The sequence below is a fragment of the Carassius auratus genome, chromosome 11 (genome assembly GCF_003368295.1).
Source record: "Carassius auratus strain Wakin chromosome 11, ASM336829v1, whole genome shotgun sequence".
In the NCBI taxonomy this organism is placed as follows: domain Eukaryota; kingdom Metazoa; phylum Chordata; class Actinopteri; order Cypriniformes; family Cyprinidae; genus Carassius; species Carassius auratus.
In genome coordinates, this window is record NC_039253.1 from 5,102,255 (window position 1) to 5,118,838 (window position 16,584).

The 16,584-nt window shown below is 40.6% G+C and overlaps 1 protein-coding gene across 1 annotated transcript in view; it reads right to left on the reverse strand.

Annotated features, from left to right (window-relative positions):
- LOC113110831 (contactin-associated protein-like 5) overlaps positions 1 to 16,584 on the reverse strand; it is a 70,320-nt gene that overhangs the window by 10,992 nt on the left and 42,744 nt on the right. The window contains exons 8-17 of the mRNA XM_026275043.1: positions 8,997 to 9,267; positions 8,400 to 8,549; positions 7,584 to 7,755; positions 7,094 to 7,200; positions 5,697 to 5,816; positions 3,703 to 3,903; positions 2,661 to 2,817; positions 1,843 to 1,970; positions 1,501 to 1,671; positions 904 to 1,122 (exon numbers count right to left, since the gene is read on the reverse strand). Coding sequence (XP_026130828.1) covers positions 904 to 1,122; positions 1,501 to 1,671; positions 1,843 to 1,970; positions 2,661 to 2,817; positions 3,703 to 3,903; positions 5,697 to 5,816; positions 7,094 to 7,200; positions 7,584 to 7,755; positions 8,400 to 8,549; positions 8,997 to 9,267 — 1,696 coding nt within the window. The remainder of the gene's footprint in view (positions 1 to 903; positions 1,123 to 1,500; positions 1,672 to 1,842; positions 1,971 to 2,660; positions 2,818 to 3,702; positions 3,904 to 5,696; positions 5,817 to 7,093; positions 7,201 to 7,583; positions 7,756 to 8,399; positions 8,550 to 8,996; positions 9,268 to 16,584) is intronic.

The following is a 16,584-nucleotide window of genomic DNA, read 5'->3' on the forward strand; positions in this document are numbered from 1 at the left end:
TTCCTTAAGAGATATAAGGAGACACTTACAAGCTAAATTAATTATTTGAATACAAAATATACTATAAGTTTTTAAATATGTTGACTTCAAATTGTATTTATTTAATAATTATGTATTTATTTATTTATTTTAAATGTTGAACTAAATGTCAGATGCTTTTTATTGTGCAACACAGGACTTTTGATTATGAAAATACATCAAGACTTATTTTAAAAGGTCTTTACTACTTCCAGCTGCTCACTCAAACAAATGAGGGACATCAAATATGCTTCTAGAACATGTTACATGAAGAAAACCAAAGTTAAAACTTTGTCATACTTCATGAACAGATGATCAAAAGCAATAGCTGGATATAAATGTGCGGAATTCACTTACTGCAACTGCTTTGAAACTGCACGCCCACAGAACGGCCACAAGAACATGTCACATTTTTACTTTGAATCGTGCAGTGCTTGAATTCATTCAATTTATTCAGAAATGAATGAAGTTAAATATTCACTTTAGGCCCTAATGCGATTCCTGTTTTTCCATCCCCTAATTTAAGACCTCAATAATAAATTTTTACACCGTTTAAGAAATGTATGATTTTACTTAAATTTGAGAAAAATTAATTTAATACTTTTAAGAACCTGAAAGGACAATCCAAAGTCTATGCACAAATATATTTGTAGTTGCAAAATTGAGTGTGAAATGCTTGGACTATAACAACGTTTTTGCACTGATCTTCAACCCTGTAACATTTATCAACACCATGGTTTCTGACTTATGAATGTGATCAAAGATTCCTTCTATTTAAATTATCCAAATGTTCCCAGAAGTATTCTTAGCTCAAGGTAGTGTTATTCCTGCAGTGTTCTTTTTTTTCATTATTAGTGACATTTGCTCGATTACATGTCTGCGCACCCACAAAGAGTTGACTGCTGAGCTGAAGACGGTAGGGTCTCTCAGGTGGTGCTTCATTTAGCTTCGGCGGCAGGGAGTCAACCTGTAGAGAAGCTTCTTTCACATTTCGTTCAGCACGAATATAATGCCACTGACGATCATTCAAAGATACAGGTGAATGAACGTTAAGGGTTACTGGTCCGTTCCCTAGGTCAAAAGTGAAGTTCACTGTATATGGAGCTGAGAAAGAAAGTAAAAAATAAAATAAAATAAATCACACTGTGTGGTTTAAACAAAAGTATTACAATGAAGTTCATTGAAAGTTCACTGAATGTACAGTACTTCCAGAAAAGGCCTCTGAGCACTTCTTCACAACAAACATGCTGAAACCCTTATTTTCAGGACAGACAAAACCAACATATCACCCTACTATGATGTTATATATTTATCTCTTGCATTACAATTTAAATAACAAAATATATTTTTTCTATATAAAACTGTTATTTTTCATATGCAATTTTGCTAGAGTTACAATTATACTTAGAATTTAGATATAAAAAAAAAAATGAAAGCAGATTTTTTTTTTCTTTTGCAAGTTATGTTTAAACAAGAACTCACAACTCAGTTCCAGCCTTATGAAGTCTCTGACGCCCAGATTCTCCAAGAAGACTCCTGAGAGAGCACTTGTTTTGAAAAAGAGTGAAATATCGACACTCAGTTCAGCTTGGAGCGTGGGGAAATGCAGATAGGAGGACTCCTGGTAAAAAGATGCAGAGTTCCAGAAAAATCCTGCAGCAGAGGGACGGGCAAGAAAGCACATAGCGTGTAGAAAAACAAATTTTGCACTGAATTCGATAAAAAAGGTCAATCTCTTCCACATTTTGAAATATGAAAATGTATTCTGTAGAGAGCCATATTACCCCCCATTCCCCTTTTAAATTTGGTAAACAAAACACCCACGGTCGCCATAGCAACGCAGCGGTCCAATTTGGAGCTCGGCCTGTGAGTTTGTCCGGTTTGTGTCTCCAATGGCGATCTCACTAAGGGGTAAATGGTCTTTGTAAGACAGCACACCAGTATCATTTGCCCTGCAGGAGGAGAAAGAGAATGAGAGAATCACAATATGCAAGAAATGAGGTAATGAGCGAAAGGCTAGGAGAAGGTCTTTTTAATCGCTTTCTGAGGTAGAAAATTGCCCTCAGAGGAGCGAGTGTGCCTCACTTGTTGCTTAAAAAAAAATTAATTCTTGCCCTATGGCGAGTATTAAGCTTTTTCTGCAGCATCTCGGACACTTTAACAGAAAAACTAATGAAGGGTTTTAAAGTGCACTTCCTATACAGCAATTTAATCGACTAATTCTCTGCAATCTGCCTCAAATGTCTTTCATTTCTGATGAAAGATAACAATCCTGTTACCTTACAAAGTAGGGAAAATTGCTCATACAGTACCATGTGTGTGGGAAATTGGGCTACTTTTAAAAGGATATTTTCACCATGGGTTGTTTGACATATTAAATAAGTAATGTGACTAAAATGCTTGTATTAAAATGTTATATTTTACCAATGTTAAAACTGTGCTAGATGTTATGTTTTCTGAGAGACAGATACTTATAGAGGAAGCTTTTGTGAGGTCCTTTATAAAAAACAAATACTGTATGTTTATTCCATAGTGTATAAAACTATGTATTTTTAATTTTGGGCTAGGGTCATTGGGCTGTTTTTGACTGGCCATTGGGCGTTCACAAGCCAAATGTGTTTCACTGTTAAATTAAGATTTACCAGGTGTCTTGGTCTGCATCACAGTTGCAGAAATAATTCATGTCCCTGCAGTTGCCATCCAAACTACAAGAGCACTGCTGGACCCCAGGCAGAAATCCTCCCCAATATGTTCTTTTCACACCGTCTCTATCCAGCCACCATGACAGAGGAGTTCCATCTGAAAATGGACAAAATGCCCAGAGGATAAGAAATTTTTTTTTTTGACTTATCTGGCAGTAAATAATTATGCAAATAAGGACAACAATGTTTGGAGTCTAAAGTAATTTAGTCATGCATGATGACATCTGGTCTCCTGCCCCTGCTGGTCAGTAATGGGCTCTGAGACTCCTGTCAGTCAAGTAGCTATTATAATATTGCTACAATGTGCGTGACCAGACATCTGCTATCACAGCAGTGCAGAGATCTGGCCAAGAGCTTAGCCAATAACAAATGGCAATCAGATATGCAAGATGTCTAAAGTGCTGGAGGTTCACCGTTTCAGCGATGTTTGATCAAAGGTGGATCTTTTGCTCAAAGGCTTCACTGGATCTCATTCCGTTTAATCAAAAACCTAAAGTATGAGCCGGATGTTTGAGGATAAGTTACCTCCAACTCAGTTAAAAGCCTAAGCATATCAATCCTGCAAAGTCAAAAGTATTAAAGCAGTGTGAGAAAAAACATATGGAATAATTTAGCGTACCAGTGTATAATCTTTTTTTAAGACTTTATGCATACCTTTGCAATTCAAATGCTCTCATCACATCCCATAACCATCCCTGCATGACAAGAATTACATTCTAACCGCTTTTTAAGTGAACATCATCATTCACCATGCATTGTCGTCATGTCACTTGAGCCCCTTTAATATCTGTTGTAATAACCTACTGTTGTGAATCATTTAGCTGTGAGGTACTTCTTTGTTCCTTTGGAACATATTAGCCAAATATAGAAGATTAGAATTCCTGAGGTAACATAAATCACACACTTCATAAGAAAAACAACATTTTAGGACTACAGTACATGAAAAAAATAAGATAGACTAGAGGAATAAAGCTGGACCAACCCCAGGTGTCAAAAAGCCGAGACTTCCTGCAACGATATCTCACTTCCTGTTGGCAGTGCTCCGAGGAGGTCACGAGCGAGCGGAGATGGTATGGCGAGATGGTGTAGTTGAAGATGAGAACGAAAGGGCTGCGTGGAGTAGATCCTTGAATGTCGATGGGCCTCATGTGATCATGGCCCACTACGGTCCAAACTTTATCTTCTGTGCAAGAAACACACACACACATACAAACAAAGACTGAAATCCCCATTGACTCGGATCGTGTATCAATCCTCTCAAGTCTGCACTCAATCGACCCTATGTGCTCACGAATGGAAATGAGAGATTAACAGAGTGATGGAGTCATATGCAAATATTAAGCAGAGAACATAAGGTCACTCATTCAGGAGAGTGTGAAATGATGAGGGTACGGTAGTCTACGCTAGCACCTTCCCTTATGCAAATTGAAATAGCTGAATGCGATGTCCAAAGGCTCTGGTTTGCGGTGTCTTGCAGAATTAGCATGGCTAATAGCTCCTGTAATTGAGGTCAGTTTCAAACGATTTTCGTGCCAGTGCTTGTTGGCGTTGCCTGAGAGAAAAGGTCTATTTGTATTGGGACTTTGGATCTTTTAATGCATTCACTGTGAAAAAGCTAGCTCTGCAATCTGGCTAAAGCTCAATGAAAGCTAACTTTGTAAAATAAAGCCAACTTAGCTGCGCCAACATGCAGCAGGTGGTCACAGTGTATTACAGTTTCCCAGTGCTTACTTTTCTCCGCTCAGCTTGCAGCTCCAATAACCTCAGAGCCAAAGCCTGCTGCCTATGAAACTAAGAAAAATGAAGCTATCAGTCGCAGCTAGCATGCGCTGCCAGTCTCTGCAGGCAGACATGCTCCTTGACTTTTTTCTTCTTTCACCTGCGTTTCTCCCTGCTGCTGACATAATGGGGCTTGAATTTCCCTGCATGATGATATAATGTATTAAAGTCTTATCACAGAGACAAATCAGTCTAGCATCTGATGCAGCAGAGAGGAATGTCAGAGGCCTAAACCAAGGTCGGTGAAATTGGTCATGAAACCTGACAGGAGAAGTGAGAAAACGCATTGTTCCTAGCGATAGAGGATGCATCTGCTTGCCTCCACATGTCTTGGTAGAAACTATGTCTTGATATATCAAATCCGGTTATAAAGAGCTCTTTTTTAGATATCAGTTCCAAAATATACTTGTAATGTTTATAGAAAAAGACTATGCTACAGTAAAAACCTTTTAATTGTTTAACGGTTAGTTACCTTACATTATACAACAATGGTTTAATTTTTTTTTTTTTTTTTTGTAAAATACTGTCAGATATATAATTTATGTTTATTGCATTTTTTTATGGACAGGTAAATAATAATTTACTCTGATTTATCATGAGGCATCTATATTATGGTATTCACATTCATCTGAGTAAAAAAGATTTTGGTTCAAGTAGTTTGGTATATTAATTTTTTTTCACTTTTCACTTTTTTATTTATTTATTTTTTTCTACAAATGTAACTTTAATATATATATATATATATATATATATATATATATATATATATATATATATATATATATATATATATATATATATATATATATAAAATACTGTAAATAATCTAAATGTCTAAATGTCTTGGTAACACTCATCATGTACATCATTGGATCCTGTCTAGCTGAATCAGGGATGTTTGTGTGGTGCCTGAGCAAAAGATCTGCCTCATCGGAGTCTCCCTAAAGGAAGGTTGGCCAACACTGATCCAACCTGCTGAACTAGACACTGCTGAACTCACTAAATGAGATGTGTGATTTCTCCAGACAGTCCCCCACACATGCTGAGGTCACACCTGTCCATGCATTGAATCAGGTTTGTAAATGAAAAGTGCTGAGCTTTGAGCTTCATCATTCAATAATGTGAAAGATGATGAACATCACTGTATATTACGTCGAGAAATGTGCAAATCTGAGTATACATAATTGGGTCAGTCACCTGCCACGGTGCAGTTGACTTGAGTGTGCTCTAGAGGTCCGCTCCCATCAAGGTTGATTGTAAACACACTCGACTGGCTTCCTGTTTTCCTGAAGGCCTCGCAGGATCGCTCATATATTGCTGAAAATGATGAATCATAGAAATGATGGAAATAAATCTGCTGCTGTTTTTATGTTGCGCTTAATTACATAATGCTTGCATTTTGGCACATCTGCATGCTTGGCACAGGGATACTGAGCCTGTAGGAAGTAAACACAAAAGTAAGATCAAGAACATTGTTTTCTTGCCTTGACGTTTAAAGTGTAATCATATAAGATAGATTGTGTGTCAACCTTTGCTCTTCAGCAGTATACTTCAGACAGAGCACTCTGCTTAAATGCCATTAACAGTAGATATCTGTTAAATCAGTCACACATAAAAAGAGTTGACATGCAAATGAGTCTTCTTTCATTTAAATTTAATTAATATTCTTAACAATGGCATAACCATTTCAAACAGTTCATTTAGCAAACAGAGGTAATTATTATTTACTTTGGAACCGATCGTCATGACAGAGAAGTCCTCTGTGTGGTAGAATGAGCTAGTTTGCTGCATGTTTGGTTTTGCTGACGGTGAATTGCACAGCAGTGAATTGCACAGACTTGTAAAAAGGAAATATAACATTTTTAAAGCAATACGTCTAACAGATGGCATTGTCATGCCTCTCTCTCCTCCAGTGAACATGAACAGTCATGAGTGTATGATAAAACGGTGCATGTGGTGGCAGATGAGAACATATTGATCCGACAAATTTGATTACAGCAAGGAACCGTAAAAACATATCTGCCAAAATAATTACAGCTTACTCGAAATACTATCATAGACACGGATGCCAAAATGAAATGGCTAAATTGGTGAGTGCACAGTTTCAAATCATTGTTACATGACACTTAGGCTTGAAGCTGTAATGCATTATGTACACTCTAAATAATCTTAATGATTTAAAGATAAAAAGTAAGCAGCAATGGACTTATCCAATAAGTGCAGTTTTAAATAATAAATACAGTTTATATGAATGATAAAAACAATCATATGGGGAAAGATGGACCTTGCCAACTTTAGTGAAACTAACAACAAAGTTGAGTAATTGAATTAAAGTAATTGAATAAAACATTTAGTAGGGTACTTTATCCCACACTATGTCGACACCTGTAGATTACAATTACTAGGTTCTGTTTAAATTTTTTTAACTATATTTTAAATAATTTATTTTAGCCCATACAAAATAATAACTTTGACAATGTATTATTATCAATTTGTATTATTATTTTTTTATATGTAAAAAAAAAAAGTGAAAACAGGCTCATATCTGAGTCATTATGCAGACATAGATTGTTCTGAGGCTTTGCATAACTCACAGTTGTGGCAGGTGGCTCCTGTGTATCCTGTTCCAGAACAGTCACAGTAAAACTGGTCCCATGACTGGAAGCATTGACCATCGTGTTCACACAGATTGGGCAAACACCTGTTGGGATAAACATGTTCAACTGCAGTGATCATTTCTGTTTTTAAATAGCTTAATTACCAATAAAATTTCTCATTATCATCCCAGCATTTTATCATCATATGTAACTTATCCTGCAGATTTGTGCAACAGACAGCTTATTAAGCATATTCTGTAATGAGTATAAGGGGATTAAGATAATAAATTGTCATGTTTTCCACCAAAATGTGTATAAAAAAGGAAAATAAATTATGTAAATTCCACCTGGGCCTGGTTATAAGCCAAATTACATATTTGATCACTACATACATTATTGCAAGAAACAGAGAGTGAATCACCAAAAAAAAAAAAAAAAAAAAAAAAAAACCTTTCTGAACACAAGAAAATCAATGGAGAAAACTGACCTGTCTTGTATGTTGCAGACATCAAAGCTAATCTGGCTAAAGTTGCTTAGGCTTTCCTGCTGAATCTGAAGGAAGTTGACTGGATGGCTGTTTATGAAAAGGAGACGAAGGCAGCCCTGATATCCTTTGTTGGGGTTTTCACAGTTGAAACCACTCTGGTCTAATGGGCAGCCTAAAATAATGAAATATCCCAACTTACTGTCTTTTAAATCAAAAACAACATCCATAACTAATACCAAGTTGCACAAAGAAAAACCTCTGTTCTGAGAAATTCAGGCAAAGCAGCTTATAAAATCTCAGCAGAGCTTCATTGTCCCCGAAGTAAGCAAAATGAGAGATTTAGAGGTTTTAGTTAAGACATTGCAAGTTTGAATCAAAGATTCCAATAACAGCTTTAAAGAAACTGCATTTATCCTCTACAATAATTGAATGTGGTTTGAGCTGTCTGAATAAAAAAAAAAAAAAAAAAAAACTCTTCGAGAAAAAAGCAGGACATTTGGAAATAACAGCATGTGAAATGTAATATCCTAAGAACATGCTCAGCTTGCCAAGCCTGTAATTTATTCAGAAATATGAGGAATGTTCAGTTGATGGAGGTTATAGTTAATAAAGTAGAAGAAAATTGTCCCTTGCATTCAAGAAAATGTTTAGGGTAATAGCCACTTTTAGCCTACAGCCATCAGGCTGGTTCAGAACTCAGCTTTGTAGATAACATATAAAAAAAAAAAAAAAGTTATGATCTCTGCATTTGAATATAGCCAACAACTCTTTCTAAGAATCAGGATAAACTAGCCTTTTCAATTTCTGATGCTATACCTCCAATGAAGATGGCAGTCCTTTGAATGTTCTGAATTAGCCCACTGAATTCCATAGTGACAGGGTTCTGGTTGTTGACTGTTAAAGAAACCTTCTGTCCCTTGATCTCAACGGCTATGGAATGCCACTGTCCATCACTCAAATTCTGACCTGAAACAAACAGTAATAATGAGGCAGTCCTCAGAATGAAAGAAAGATGAAGTGACTGAATCACTTCATCATGTCCATCTACAAATATTCAGTATACAATCTCAAAAATATAGTAATAGATGAACTATTGTTGCTCTACAAATTCCCAAATGGAATCTGTGCCATTTTGAGCATCACACGTGTTTGAATTTGTGCAGTAGGCCAAACAGAGACACACTGAATTCATATTTCAATAGTCAATTTGCACTTAAATATTCACAGATACTTGTCCACACTGTGTTTTGATTTACTACAGTATACAGCTCTGCTTTTTATTTTTATTTTTAATTAAAATTTTGTCAAATTACATGACATTCAGCATTATGCAGTAAATTCCTATTATATGACAGGATTCAACAATTCTATCTATGTTTTTCACAGCATGGAAATCATAAATAAACATCTTACCGCTAAAAACCTGAGCAGAGTTTTGTGGCCCTCCAGAGAGCAAGAGGAGCAGCCTAGCCTGGCTGAGCTGCAGAAGCAGGTTAATGGTGTCCAGATCACGAGAGAGTGGGATTGAGAACAGCAGCCCTTCCTGATTCCATGTACGGAACTGCAGTCGTACAGAGAGACTCTCCATAATGTAATCTGCAGGGAGCATCAGGAAGCTGGCCTTGGAACTGAGGAATGTCACAGCAACTGAGGAAGACTCAGAGCACGAGAACGTCACATTACCCTTAGTAAGGAAGAGAGGGAAGAAGATAATGAAAGAAAGGATGAATTTGTGGAAAAAAATTTCATTGTAGGACAATGAAAAAAAAAAGTTGTAGTAGAAGAAACTGAAAAGGGACAATTAAATAATATAATACTACAGGCCTTTGAATAATTGAATCTGATTGGCTGACAAATGTTCTAAAGTGTGCAATTATTTTCAGGGAAACGCATGGCGAACATAGTTCCAGGGAGCTCTGGAACACATTACATGTCCAGATCACTTCGGAAATGATTTCTGTTATTTCAAAGGTCTTAAAACAGCACAATAAGAAAAACCCACAACACTAGTCGGAGACATGAATATAGTATGCAATATGATAAAAAAGACAGTTAAAGAAAAGTTTTCCTAAATAATTATGTTTTATTATGTGTGTTAAGAACATACTCTATCTCTCCCGCTCTCCCTCACATACATAACTTACAGTACTGAAACATGCTAATGTTGTTAGCACTACTCTGGAAATTTTATCAGTAAAATAGTTTAGCAACATGACATTTCTCACAATTGAGGTAGCAATGGCACTGTTTGTTAAGAAAATTTACTTAAAGTTTTACTGTTTGTAGAGATGCTGCTGCCAAACACTGTTGAGAGATAGATGCACAGGCTCAGAAAGGTAACATGCTTAATTTCTCTCTCTCTCTCTCTTATATAACTTAGTTATTAACTGCATTAGTCTGCCTTTAACAGCTCAAGTCTCTGTTATTTGGTCTAAAATGACGTTTTGGAATTAGCAATGGAGGTTTTGGGATGAGATGGAGAAGAAATTAATTCTTAATACTAAAACCAGACAAATGGCTTGAAATATATAAGCTGATTTATGTCTTGAGGTGTGGCAACAGTAGTATCAGTGGAATAATTTACTCTGGGCCATTGGATTATTAGAAAAATGTGCTTTGCATCATGGCCACATCACCACTTTCGGCGTACATTATTTTTCTAATTATTCAACGGCCCATCATCAATTATTCCCTATTTAATGCACATGGGTACATGGTGCATAGTAATTTAATTATTGAAGCAATAGATGTGTGCTGGTAGAAGGGTACACATATATACAAACCCCTTTGTTTCTGTGAACTGTGGGGACTTCACATAGACTTCTATTAATATACTGTCTCAAATAGTTAGAGGTTTTGTGGAAAAACGTGTGAACAAAAATCTCATTGCAAAACCAAGGAAAAAGGTGATAGATTGTAAGTATTCTACCAGAGGCTCTCTAAGAATATTTGTCATTGACATGCCAAAAAATTCTTCAGTAAAGGGTTTAAAGCCTTGGACCAAATAAATCGTTTTTTAAAATCAAATTTAAGACCTCCACAAATAACATTAATACTGTATTTCCATACAGAACAAACCCAAACAATCTGAAAATAAATAATCAGATTCAATCTTAGATTCATAAATAGAACAGGCACACAATTAACTGCAAACCAGGGTAACTGCAAGTTTAAAATCCTCAGGACACGTTTTATTCAATATATACATATGTATTGAAGTTGGTTTATTTAGTTTTTATGATATGAACGTGCAGCTTAGGGGTCAATCAATATTGTATTTTGTTAATATAACAATAATGTTTTTAAAGAAAGCCAATAAACATTACTGTGCCAATATTAATATATTAATATATATACTGAACGTGAAAATGGAGTTCCTTTTCAAAAATTCACTTTACATTGTACATGGGGTAAATTCCTGTTTACTCTGTTACTGAAGCCTGATTTGTTTATGTTTGTGTAGCTGCACAAACCAATGTCGCTTTAGCCAGCCAGAAAAGGCAGAGCCGATATGTATATAAGTCGGCTTTCAGCACCATTTCATCAGAATCTTCTCCTTCAGCGATGAGGATCATCTCTTTGCTGACTCTGCAAGAAGCCAAAGAAAGAAGATGGAAAGAGACTCAACCCACTTGATGCCGTCGGAAAACCATCTTCCGCTTTCTAAAAGGATCAACACCCCGACCCTCCAGAGAGTGGCTTGGCTTACTCAATGTCCTTGACTGCATTAGACACTGAGGGATGGTGCGTTTCCGGTGACGAGCCCGAAGCCCTCCCTTCATTCCAACCATTGTGGCCGAAACGGGACAGCGAGCTGATCCCTGTTCTCTCAAAGGTGGTGGAAGATCTGGGTCTCAAGTGGTTGGCTCCAGATGAGCATGCCCATGGCCTCTTAGATGAGTGACCATTAGATGAGAGACCATTAGCCACCTTCCCGCCAGTGGCCCACTCCATTCTTTTCTGTGGTTCACGAAGAACTGACCAAGATGTGGTGTGCCCTTTATTCAGCCCGAGTTAGCTCTTCCTCCTCAGCAGCTCTCACCACAGTTGATGGCACTGAGGAAAACAGCTATAGCAAGCTCCTCCCTCTGGAGGAGGCAGTAGCTGCTCATTTGTTTCCACTATCTGCCTTGGGATTAAAGGCCCATGCAGCACATCACTCCAAACCCTGCAGGGCGTATGCAGCGGCTGGTCAAGCCAGATCAGCGCTGCATACAATGGCAGTCTTCTCCATGATATGGATGAGTCTGGCCATCTTCAGGATTCTTTCAAAGAGCTGCACACAGCAACTGATTTGGCTTTGTGCTCTGTGAAAGCCACAGCTCAGGCTATTGGCAAGACCATGACCACTCTGGTGGTATAAGAACACCACCTTTGGCTGAACCTCATTGAAATAAGGAATGCCAAGAAGATGGCAGATTCTCTTGTCTAGTCAAAGGGCCTCTTTGGCCCCGCTGTGAACGTAAGCGTTCTGGTGCTGCAACAGTTAGCCACCAGAAAGCCCCATCCACTCAGCCCACAAAGCCTGCACTGCCTTCGGAAAGAAAGAAGAAAGGGTCAGTTCTCACCTATTGCACGAAGTCCAAGCTTCGTCTATTGCACGAAGCCTGGAACCTGTATCTTATGACATTATCCACGTGCTATCATTTCTACAAGAGTTGTTGGACAATGGGTGCCCCAACACTCAAAGTTTACATGGCAGCTATCACAGCAAATCATTCCCTCGAAGCTGGTCATTTGATTGTCAGAAATGATCTGATCGTTAAGACTGACTGACCATACCTGTGTGGGACTCGTCAATAGCCCTTAGGGCCATACAGGGTCCTCTCTTCTAGCCACTACAGTTCAGTTACAAGCACTATCAATCAGTGTTTCCTGTTTGTAGTTTGGGCCTAGCGACTTTAAAGTCATCCTCAAGCCTAAATATGGATATGTTCCGAAGCTGTTCAGAGCCCAGGTAATTACCCTTCTGATGCTTCCCGGTGCAGATGGTGAACAGAGTCCCAATGTTCTTTGCCCTGTCAGGCCACTGAGAATATATCTTGAATGCTTCAGCCTGTTCAGACAGTTGGAGCAGCTTTCGTTTGCTTTGGAAGCCGCACTAAGGGGTTGCCAGCTACAAAGCAAAGAATATCCCACTGGATAATCCTTACACATTTGCCAGATTTGACAGCCTCGATGTCCCTGTTCTTCAGGCATGGATTTTATCAGCTTAAACTGATTATTTCTGCCTATGGTGGAAATAGCTATGCCCCAAGTCCTCAGCTATGCTATGGAATTCAGTTGGCTCATGTTCTCTAGGGGCCCTGAACATAAGTTGGTTTGCAAAGTGGCGTAGTGTGTTTCTGCTCACAGCCTGGTGTGATTGGATTAGTTGCCCAATCACAATGTGAAGCGAATGTTCGAAAGGGAACACTCTGGTTACTGACGTAACCTAAGTTCCCTGAGATAAGGGAACGAGCGTTGGGTCCCTTGCCATGTTATGAGCTACACATGGATTGATGAATGTCCCTTCAGTCTAATGATTCTGATGAAATGGCGCTGGTTTGGTTTGGTTTGTGCGAATTTTACCCTATAAACAAAACTCATTCCCTTATCTTAAGGAAAGAATGTAACGTCGGTAACTGAAGCATTTTTTTTTCATACTGCTTAAACACAAAATCTTTACTTGTCACACAATTTCTGACTCACAAACACCAGAACCGCACACCAAATCAGCAAGACTAACCTTACCAAAAAGAAGTATACTTAGTTTATTTTATTAAGTATGCTTAATAAATACTATACTTTAAAATTCAAGTATAATTTTAAGTATATTTTATGTAGTGAGTATACAAATATCAGTGGACTAGTAGTATATTTGTAAGTGTACTATTTTAATACACTAAACTGACCCACTTTGCAGTGTATAAAAGTATAATTTTAAGTATACTTTTATTACAACAGTATACAATTTTGAGTATAAAACTAAATTACATATATGTTTTTAGTTTGTATTGCGCCTATACTAAAAGTGAACTTATAGGTATAGTGGTAGTTTACTAAACAAATACTTGTAACATTTTTAGTACACTCTGAAGTATAGTCCCAGCAAACTGCTAGTTAAATAGTGCATATATATATATATATATATATATATATATTGTCACACACCTGGACTCATTTAATGTTTTTGCCCCAGTGACCCAGTTTCTGTCTTCCGTGATTAGTTCCCAGGTGTGTCTATTATCTTCCTCATGTGTTCCATGTCCCTGTTAATTTAATGATTCCATCCACCTGTGTTTCCCCAATTATCCTTTGTACTTAAGCCTTGTCCTTTCAGTTCTGTTTTGTCGGGTCTTCATTCATCACTTGCTACTTACGTGTGTCTACCTCTGTGCTCCATGTTGGATATCCCCTGTGTTGGATATATTAAAAGCCTTATTCTGTTTATCCTCGACTCCGTGTTCCTTCAGGCAGCGTAAAACCGTGACAGAAGACCCGACCTAATAAGAGAAAATAGAAAACTGCGTGTTCTTCCCTCCGTTTTGTTTTTGTGTTTTCAAAGTCTTTTCTTTTCTTAGTGTTTCTATGGATCCCCTCTATCGTCCCGAATTCCTCATCCTTCTGCTGAAGCAGGAAGAACGCTCTCTCGAGGACCACACCAGATGGTTTTCCTTATTAGCTAATGCCACCAGCTACCCGGACGGCGCGCTCTGCACCTTCTACAACACCAGCCTGAACTCCAAATGCAGAGCGTTGTCGTCCGAAGATGGTCCTCGAGAGGATTTCGCCGCATACGTGGAGTGGACTCTGGCGAGAAATGGGTCACCTCTCACCGTCTGCCCCATAGAGGACCTCGCCAGCCCCACTCCCGACCCAGAGACCAGCCAGCCACCATCACGCCGCACGGAGCCAGAGCCCACCGCAGCCGCAGAGCCCGAGCCATCCACTGTCAGGGAACAGGATCTCGAGAGCACGACTGACCAGGTGTGTGAGCCGGCAACACCGTGCATCGTGGGAGTCCTCGTGGAGATCGAGGGCGTGGAGGAAAGCCCTGCCCACACTCCTGCGACTGAGGGTGAGCTGTATACAGTCTCTGAAAGTCATATGGAGCAAGTTCTGGATCTGATGGACTGGTCTACGGAGGTAATCCCTAATATTCCTGTTTCCCCGCTGGTTCCGTCCAGCCCTGATTCCCCTGTATACCCTCTCAGTCTCCCACTCCTACCTCCTCCAGTCATTTCCTCTGCTCCATTTCCGCTGGTTCCGCCCAGCCCTGAGTTTTCTGTTTCTCCGCTGGTTCCGCCCAGCCCTGAGTTTTCTGTTTCTCCGCTGGTTACGCCCAGCCCTGAATCTTCTGTTTCTCCGCTGGTTACGCCCAGCCCTGAGTTTTCTGTTTCTCCGCTGGTTACGCCCAGCCCTGAGTTTTCTGTTTCTCCGCTGGTTACGCCCAGCCCTGAGTTTTCTGTTTCTCCGCTGGTTACGCCCAGCCCTGAGTTTTCTGTTTCTCCGCTGGTTACGCCCAGCCCTGAGTTTCCTGTATCTCCGCTGGCTCCGCCCAGCTCTGAATCTTCTGTTTCTCCGCTGGTTCCGCCCAGCTCTGAATCTTCTGTGTCTCCGCTGGTTCCGCCCAGCTCTGAATCTTCTGTGTCTCCGCTGGTTCCGCCCAGCTCTGAATCTTCTGTGTCTCCTGTATTCCCTCCCAGCCTCCCTCTCCTGCCTCCTCTCAAACCTGCTGGTCCCTCTACTCCTCTTTCGCTGGTTCCGTCCAGTCCTGATCCTCCTGTCCTTCCTCCCATCCTTCTCCTCTCTCCTCCTCCTAGACCAGCCAGTTCCTCGCCATCCCTGCTGGTGCCAGTCAGTCCCGCAGCTCACCCTCAGTCCGCGCCATCGGGGCGCGGTGGTTCGCCGCTGGACTGCCAGTCTCCAGCTCCGCCTTGGCGTGTTAAGGCCCTGTCTCCGCCTCCAGCCTCCGAGCCCTGGACTCCTCCTCGGTCCTTCGACCCAGCGGCTCCGCCTTGGCTCTTAGCTCCCTCGTCTCCACCGTGGCCTGTCATCCCACCTGCTCCACCGGGCTCCCTCGTCCCTCCGGCTCCACCTTGGTCAGTCGTCGACCATCCGCCGCCTCGGGACTCCACTCCTCTGGTTCCACCTCGTCACTCCATCCCTCCGGCTCTGTCAGGCTCCTCCTTCCCTCCGGTTCCACCTCCATCCTCGGTCGCTCCGGCTCCACATCGGTCTGCCAGGACCCTGCCTCCGCCTTGGTCGCCTGAGCCTTCTGCTCCACCTAGGCCCTCCGGAACCTCGACGTCCCCCTGGCTCTGCGGCTGTGCTGCTCCATCTTGGGCTCCTCACCCACCGGTGCAGTCTCCGCCTGTCGGCCCCCTGGTGTCGTCGACCCTTCCTTCACCATGGCTCCTCCCGCCGTCGACTCCACCTTGGATCTCCGTCCTGGCTGGTCTCTGGTGGACCATCTGGCTCCTCCTGCTCCTGTCTCCTCCCTGGCTCCTCCCTCCGTCGTCTCCTCCCTGGCTCCTCCTTCTGTGGTCCCTGTCTGCTGGCCCCCTCCTGGGAGTCCGTCCTCCACCGGAACCTCCTCCCAAGTTCCCACCCACGCCTCCCTCTGTTGTTTCTACGGTGCGAGGACGCACCTACCGGGAGGGGGGAGTACTGTCACACACCTGGACTCATTTAATGTTTTTGCCCCAGTGACCCAGTTTCTGTCTTCCGTGATTAGTTCCCAGGTGTGTCTATTATCTTCCTCATGTGTTCCATGTCCCTGTTAATTTAATGATTCCATCCACCTGTGTTTCCCCAATTATCCTTTGTACTTAAGCCTTGTCCTTTCAGTTCTGTTTTGTCGGGTCTTCATTCATCACTTGCTACTTACGTGTGTCTACCTCTGTGCTCCATGTTGGATATCCCCTGTGTTGGATATATTAAAAGCCTTATTCTGTTTATCCTCGACTCCGTGTTCCTTCAGGCAGCGTAAGACCGTGACATATATATATATATATAT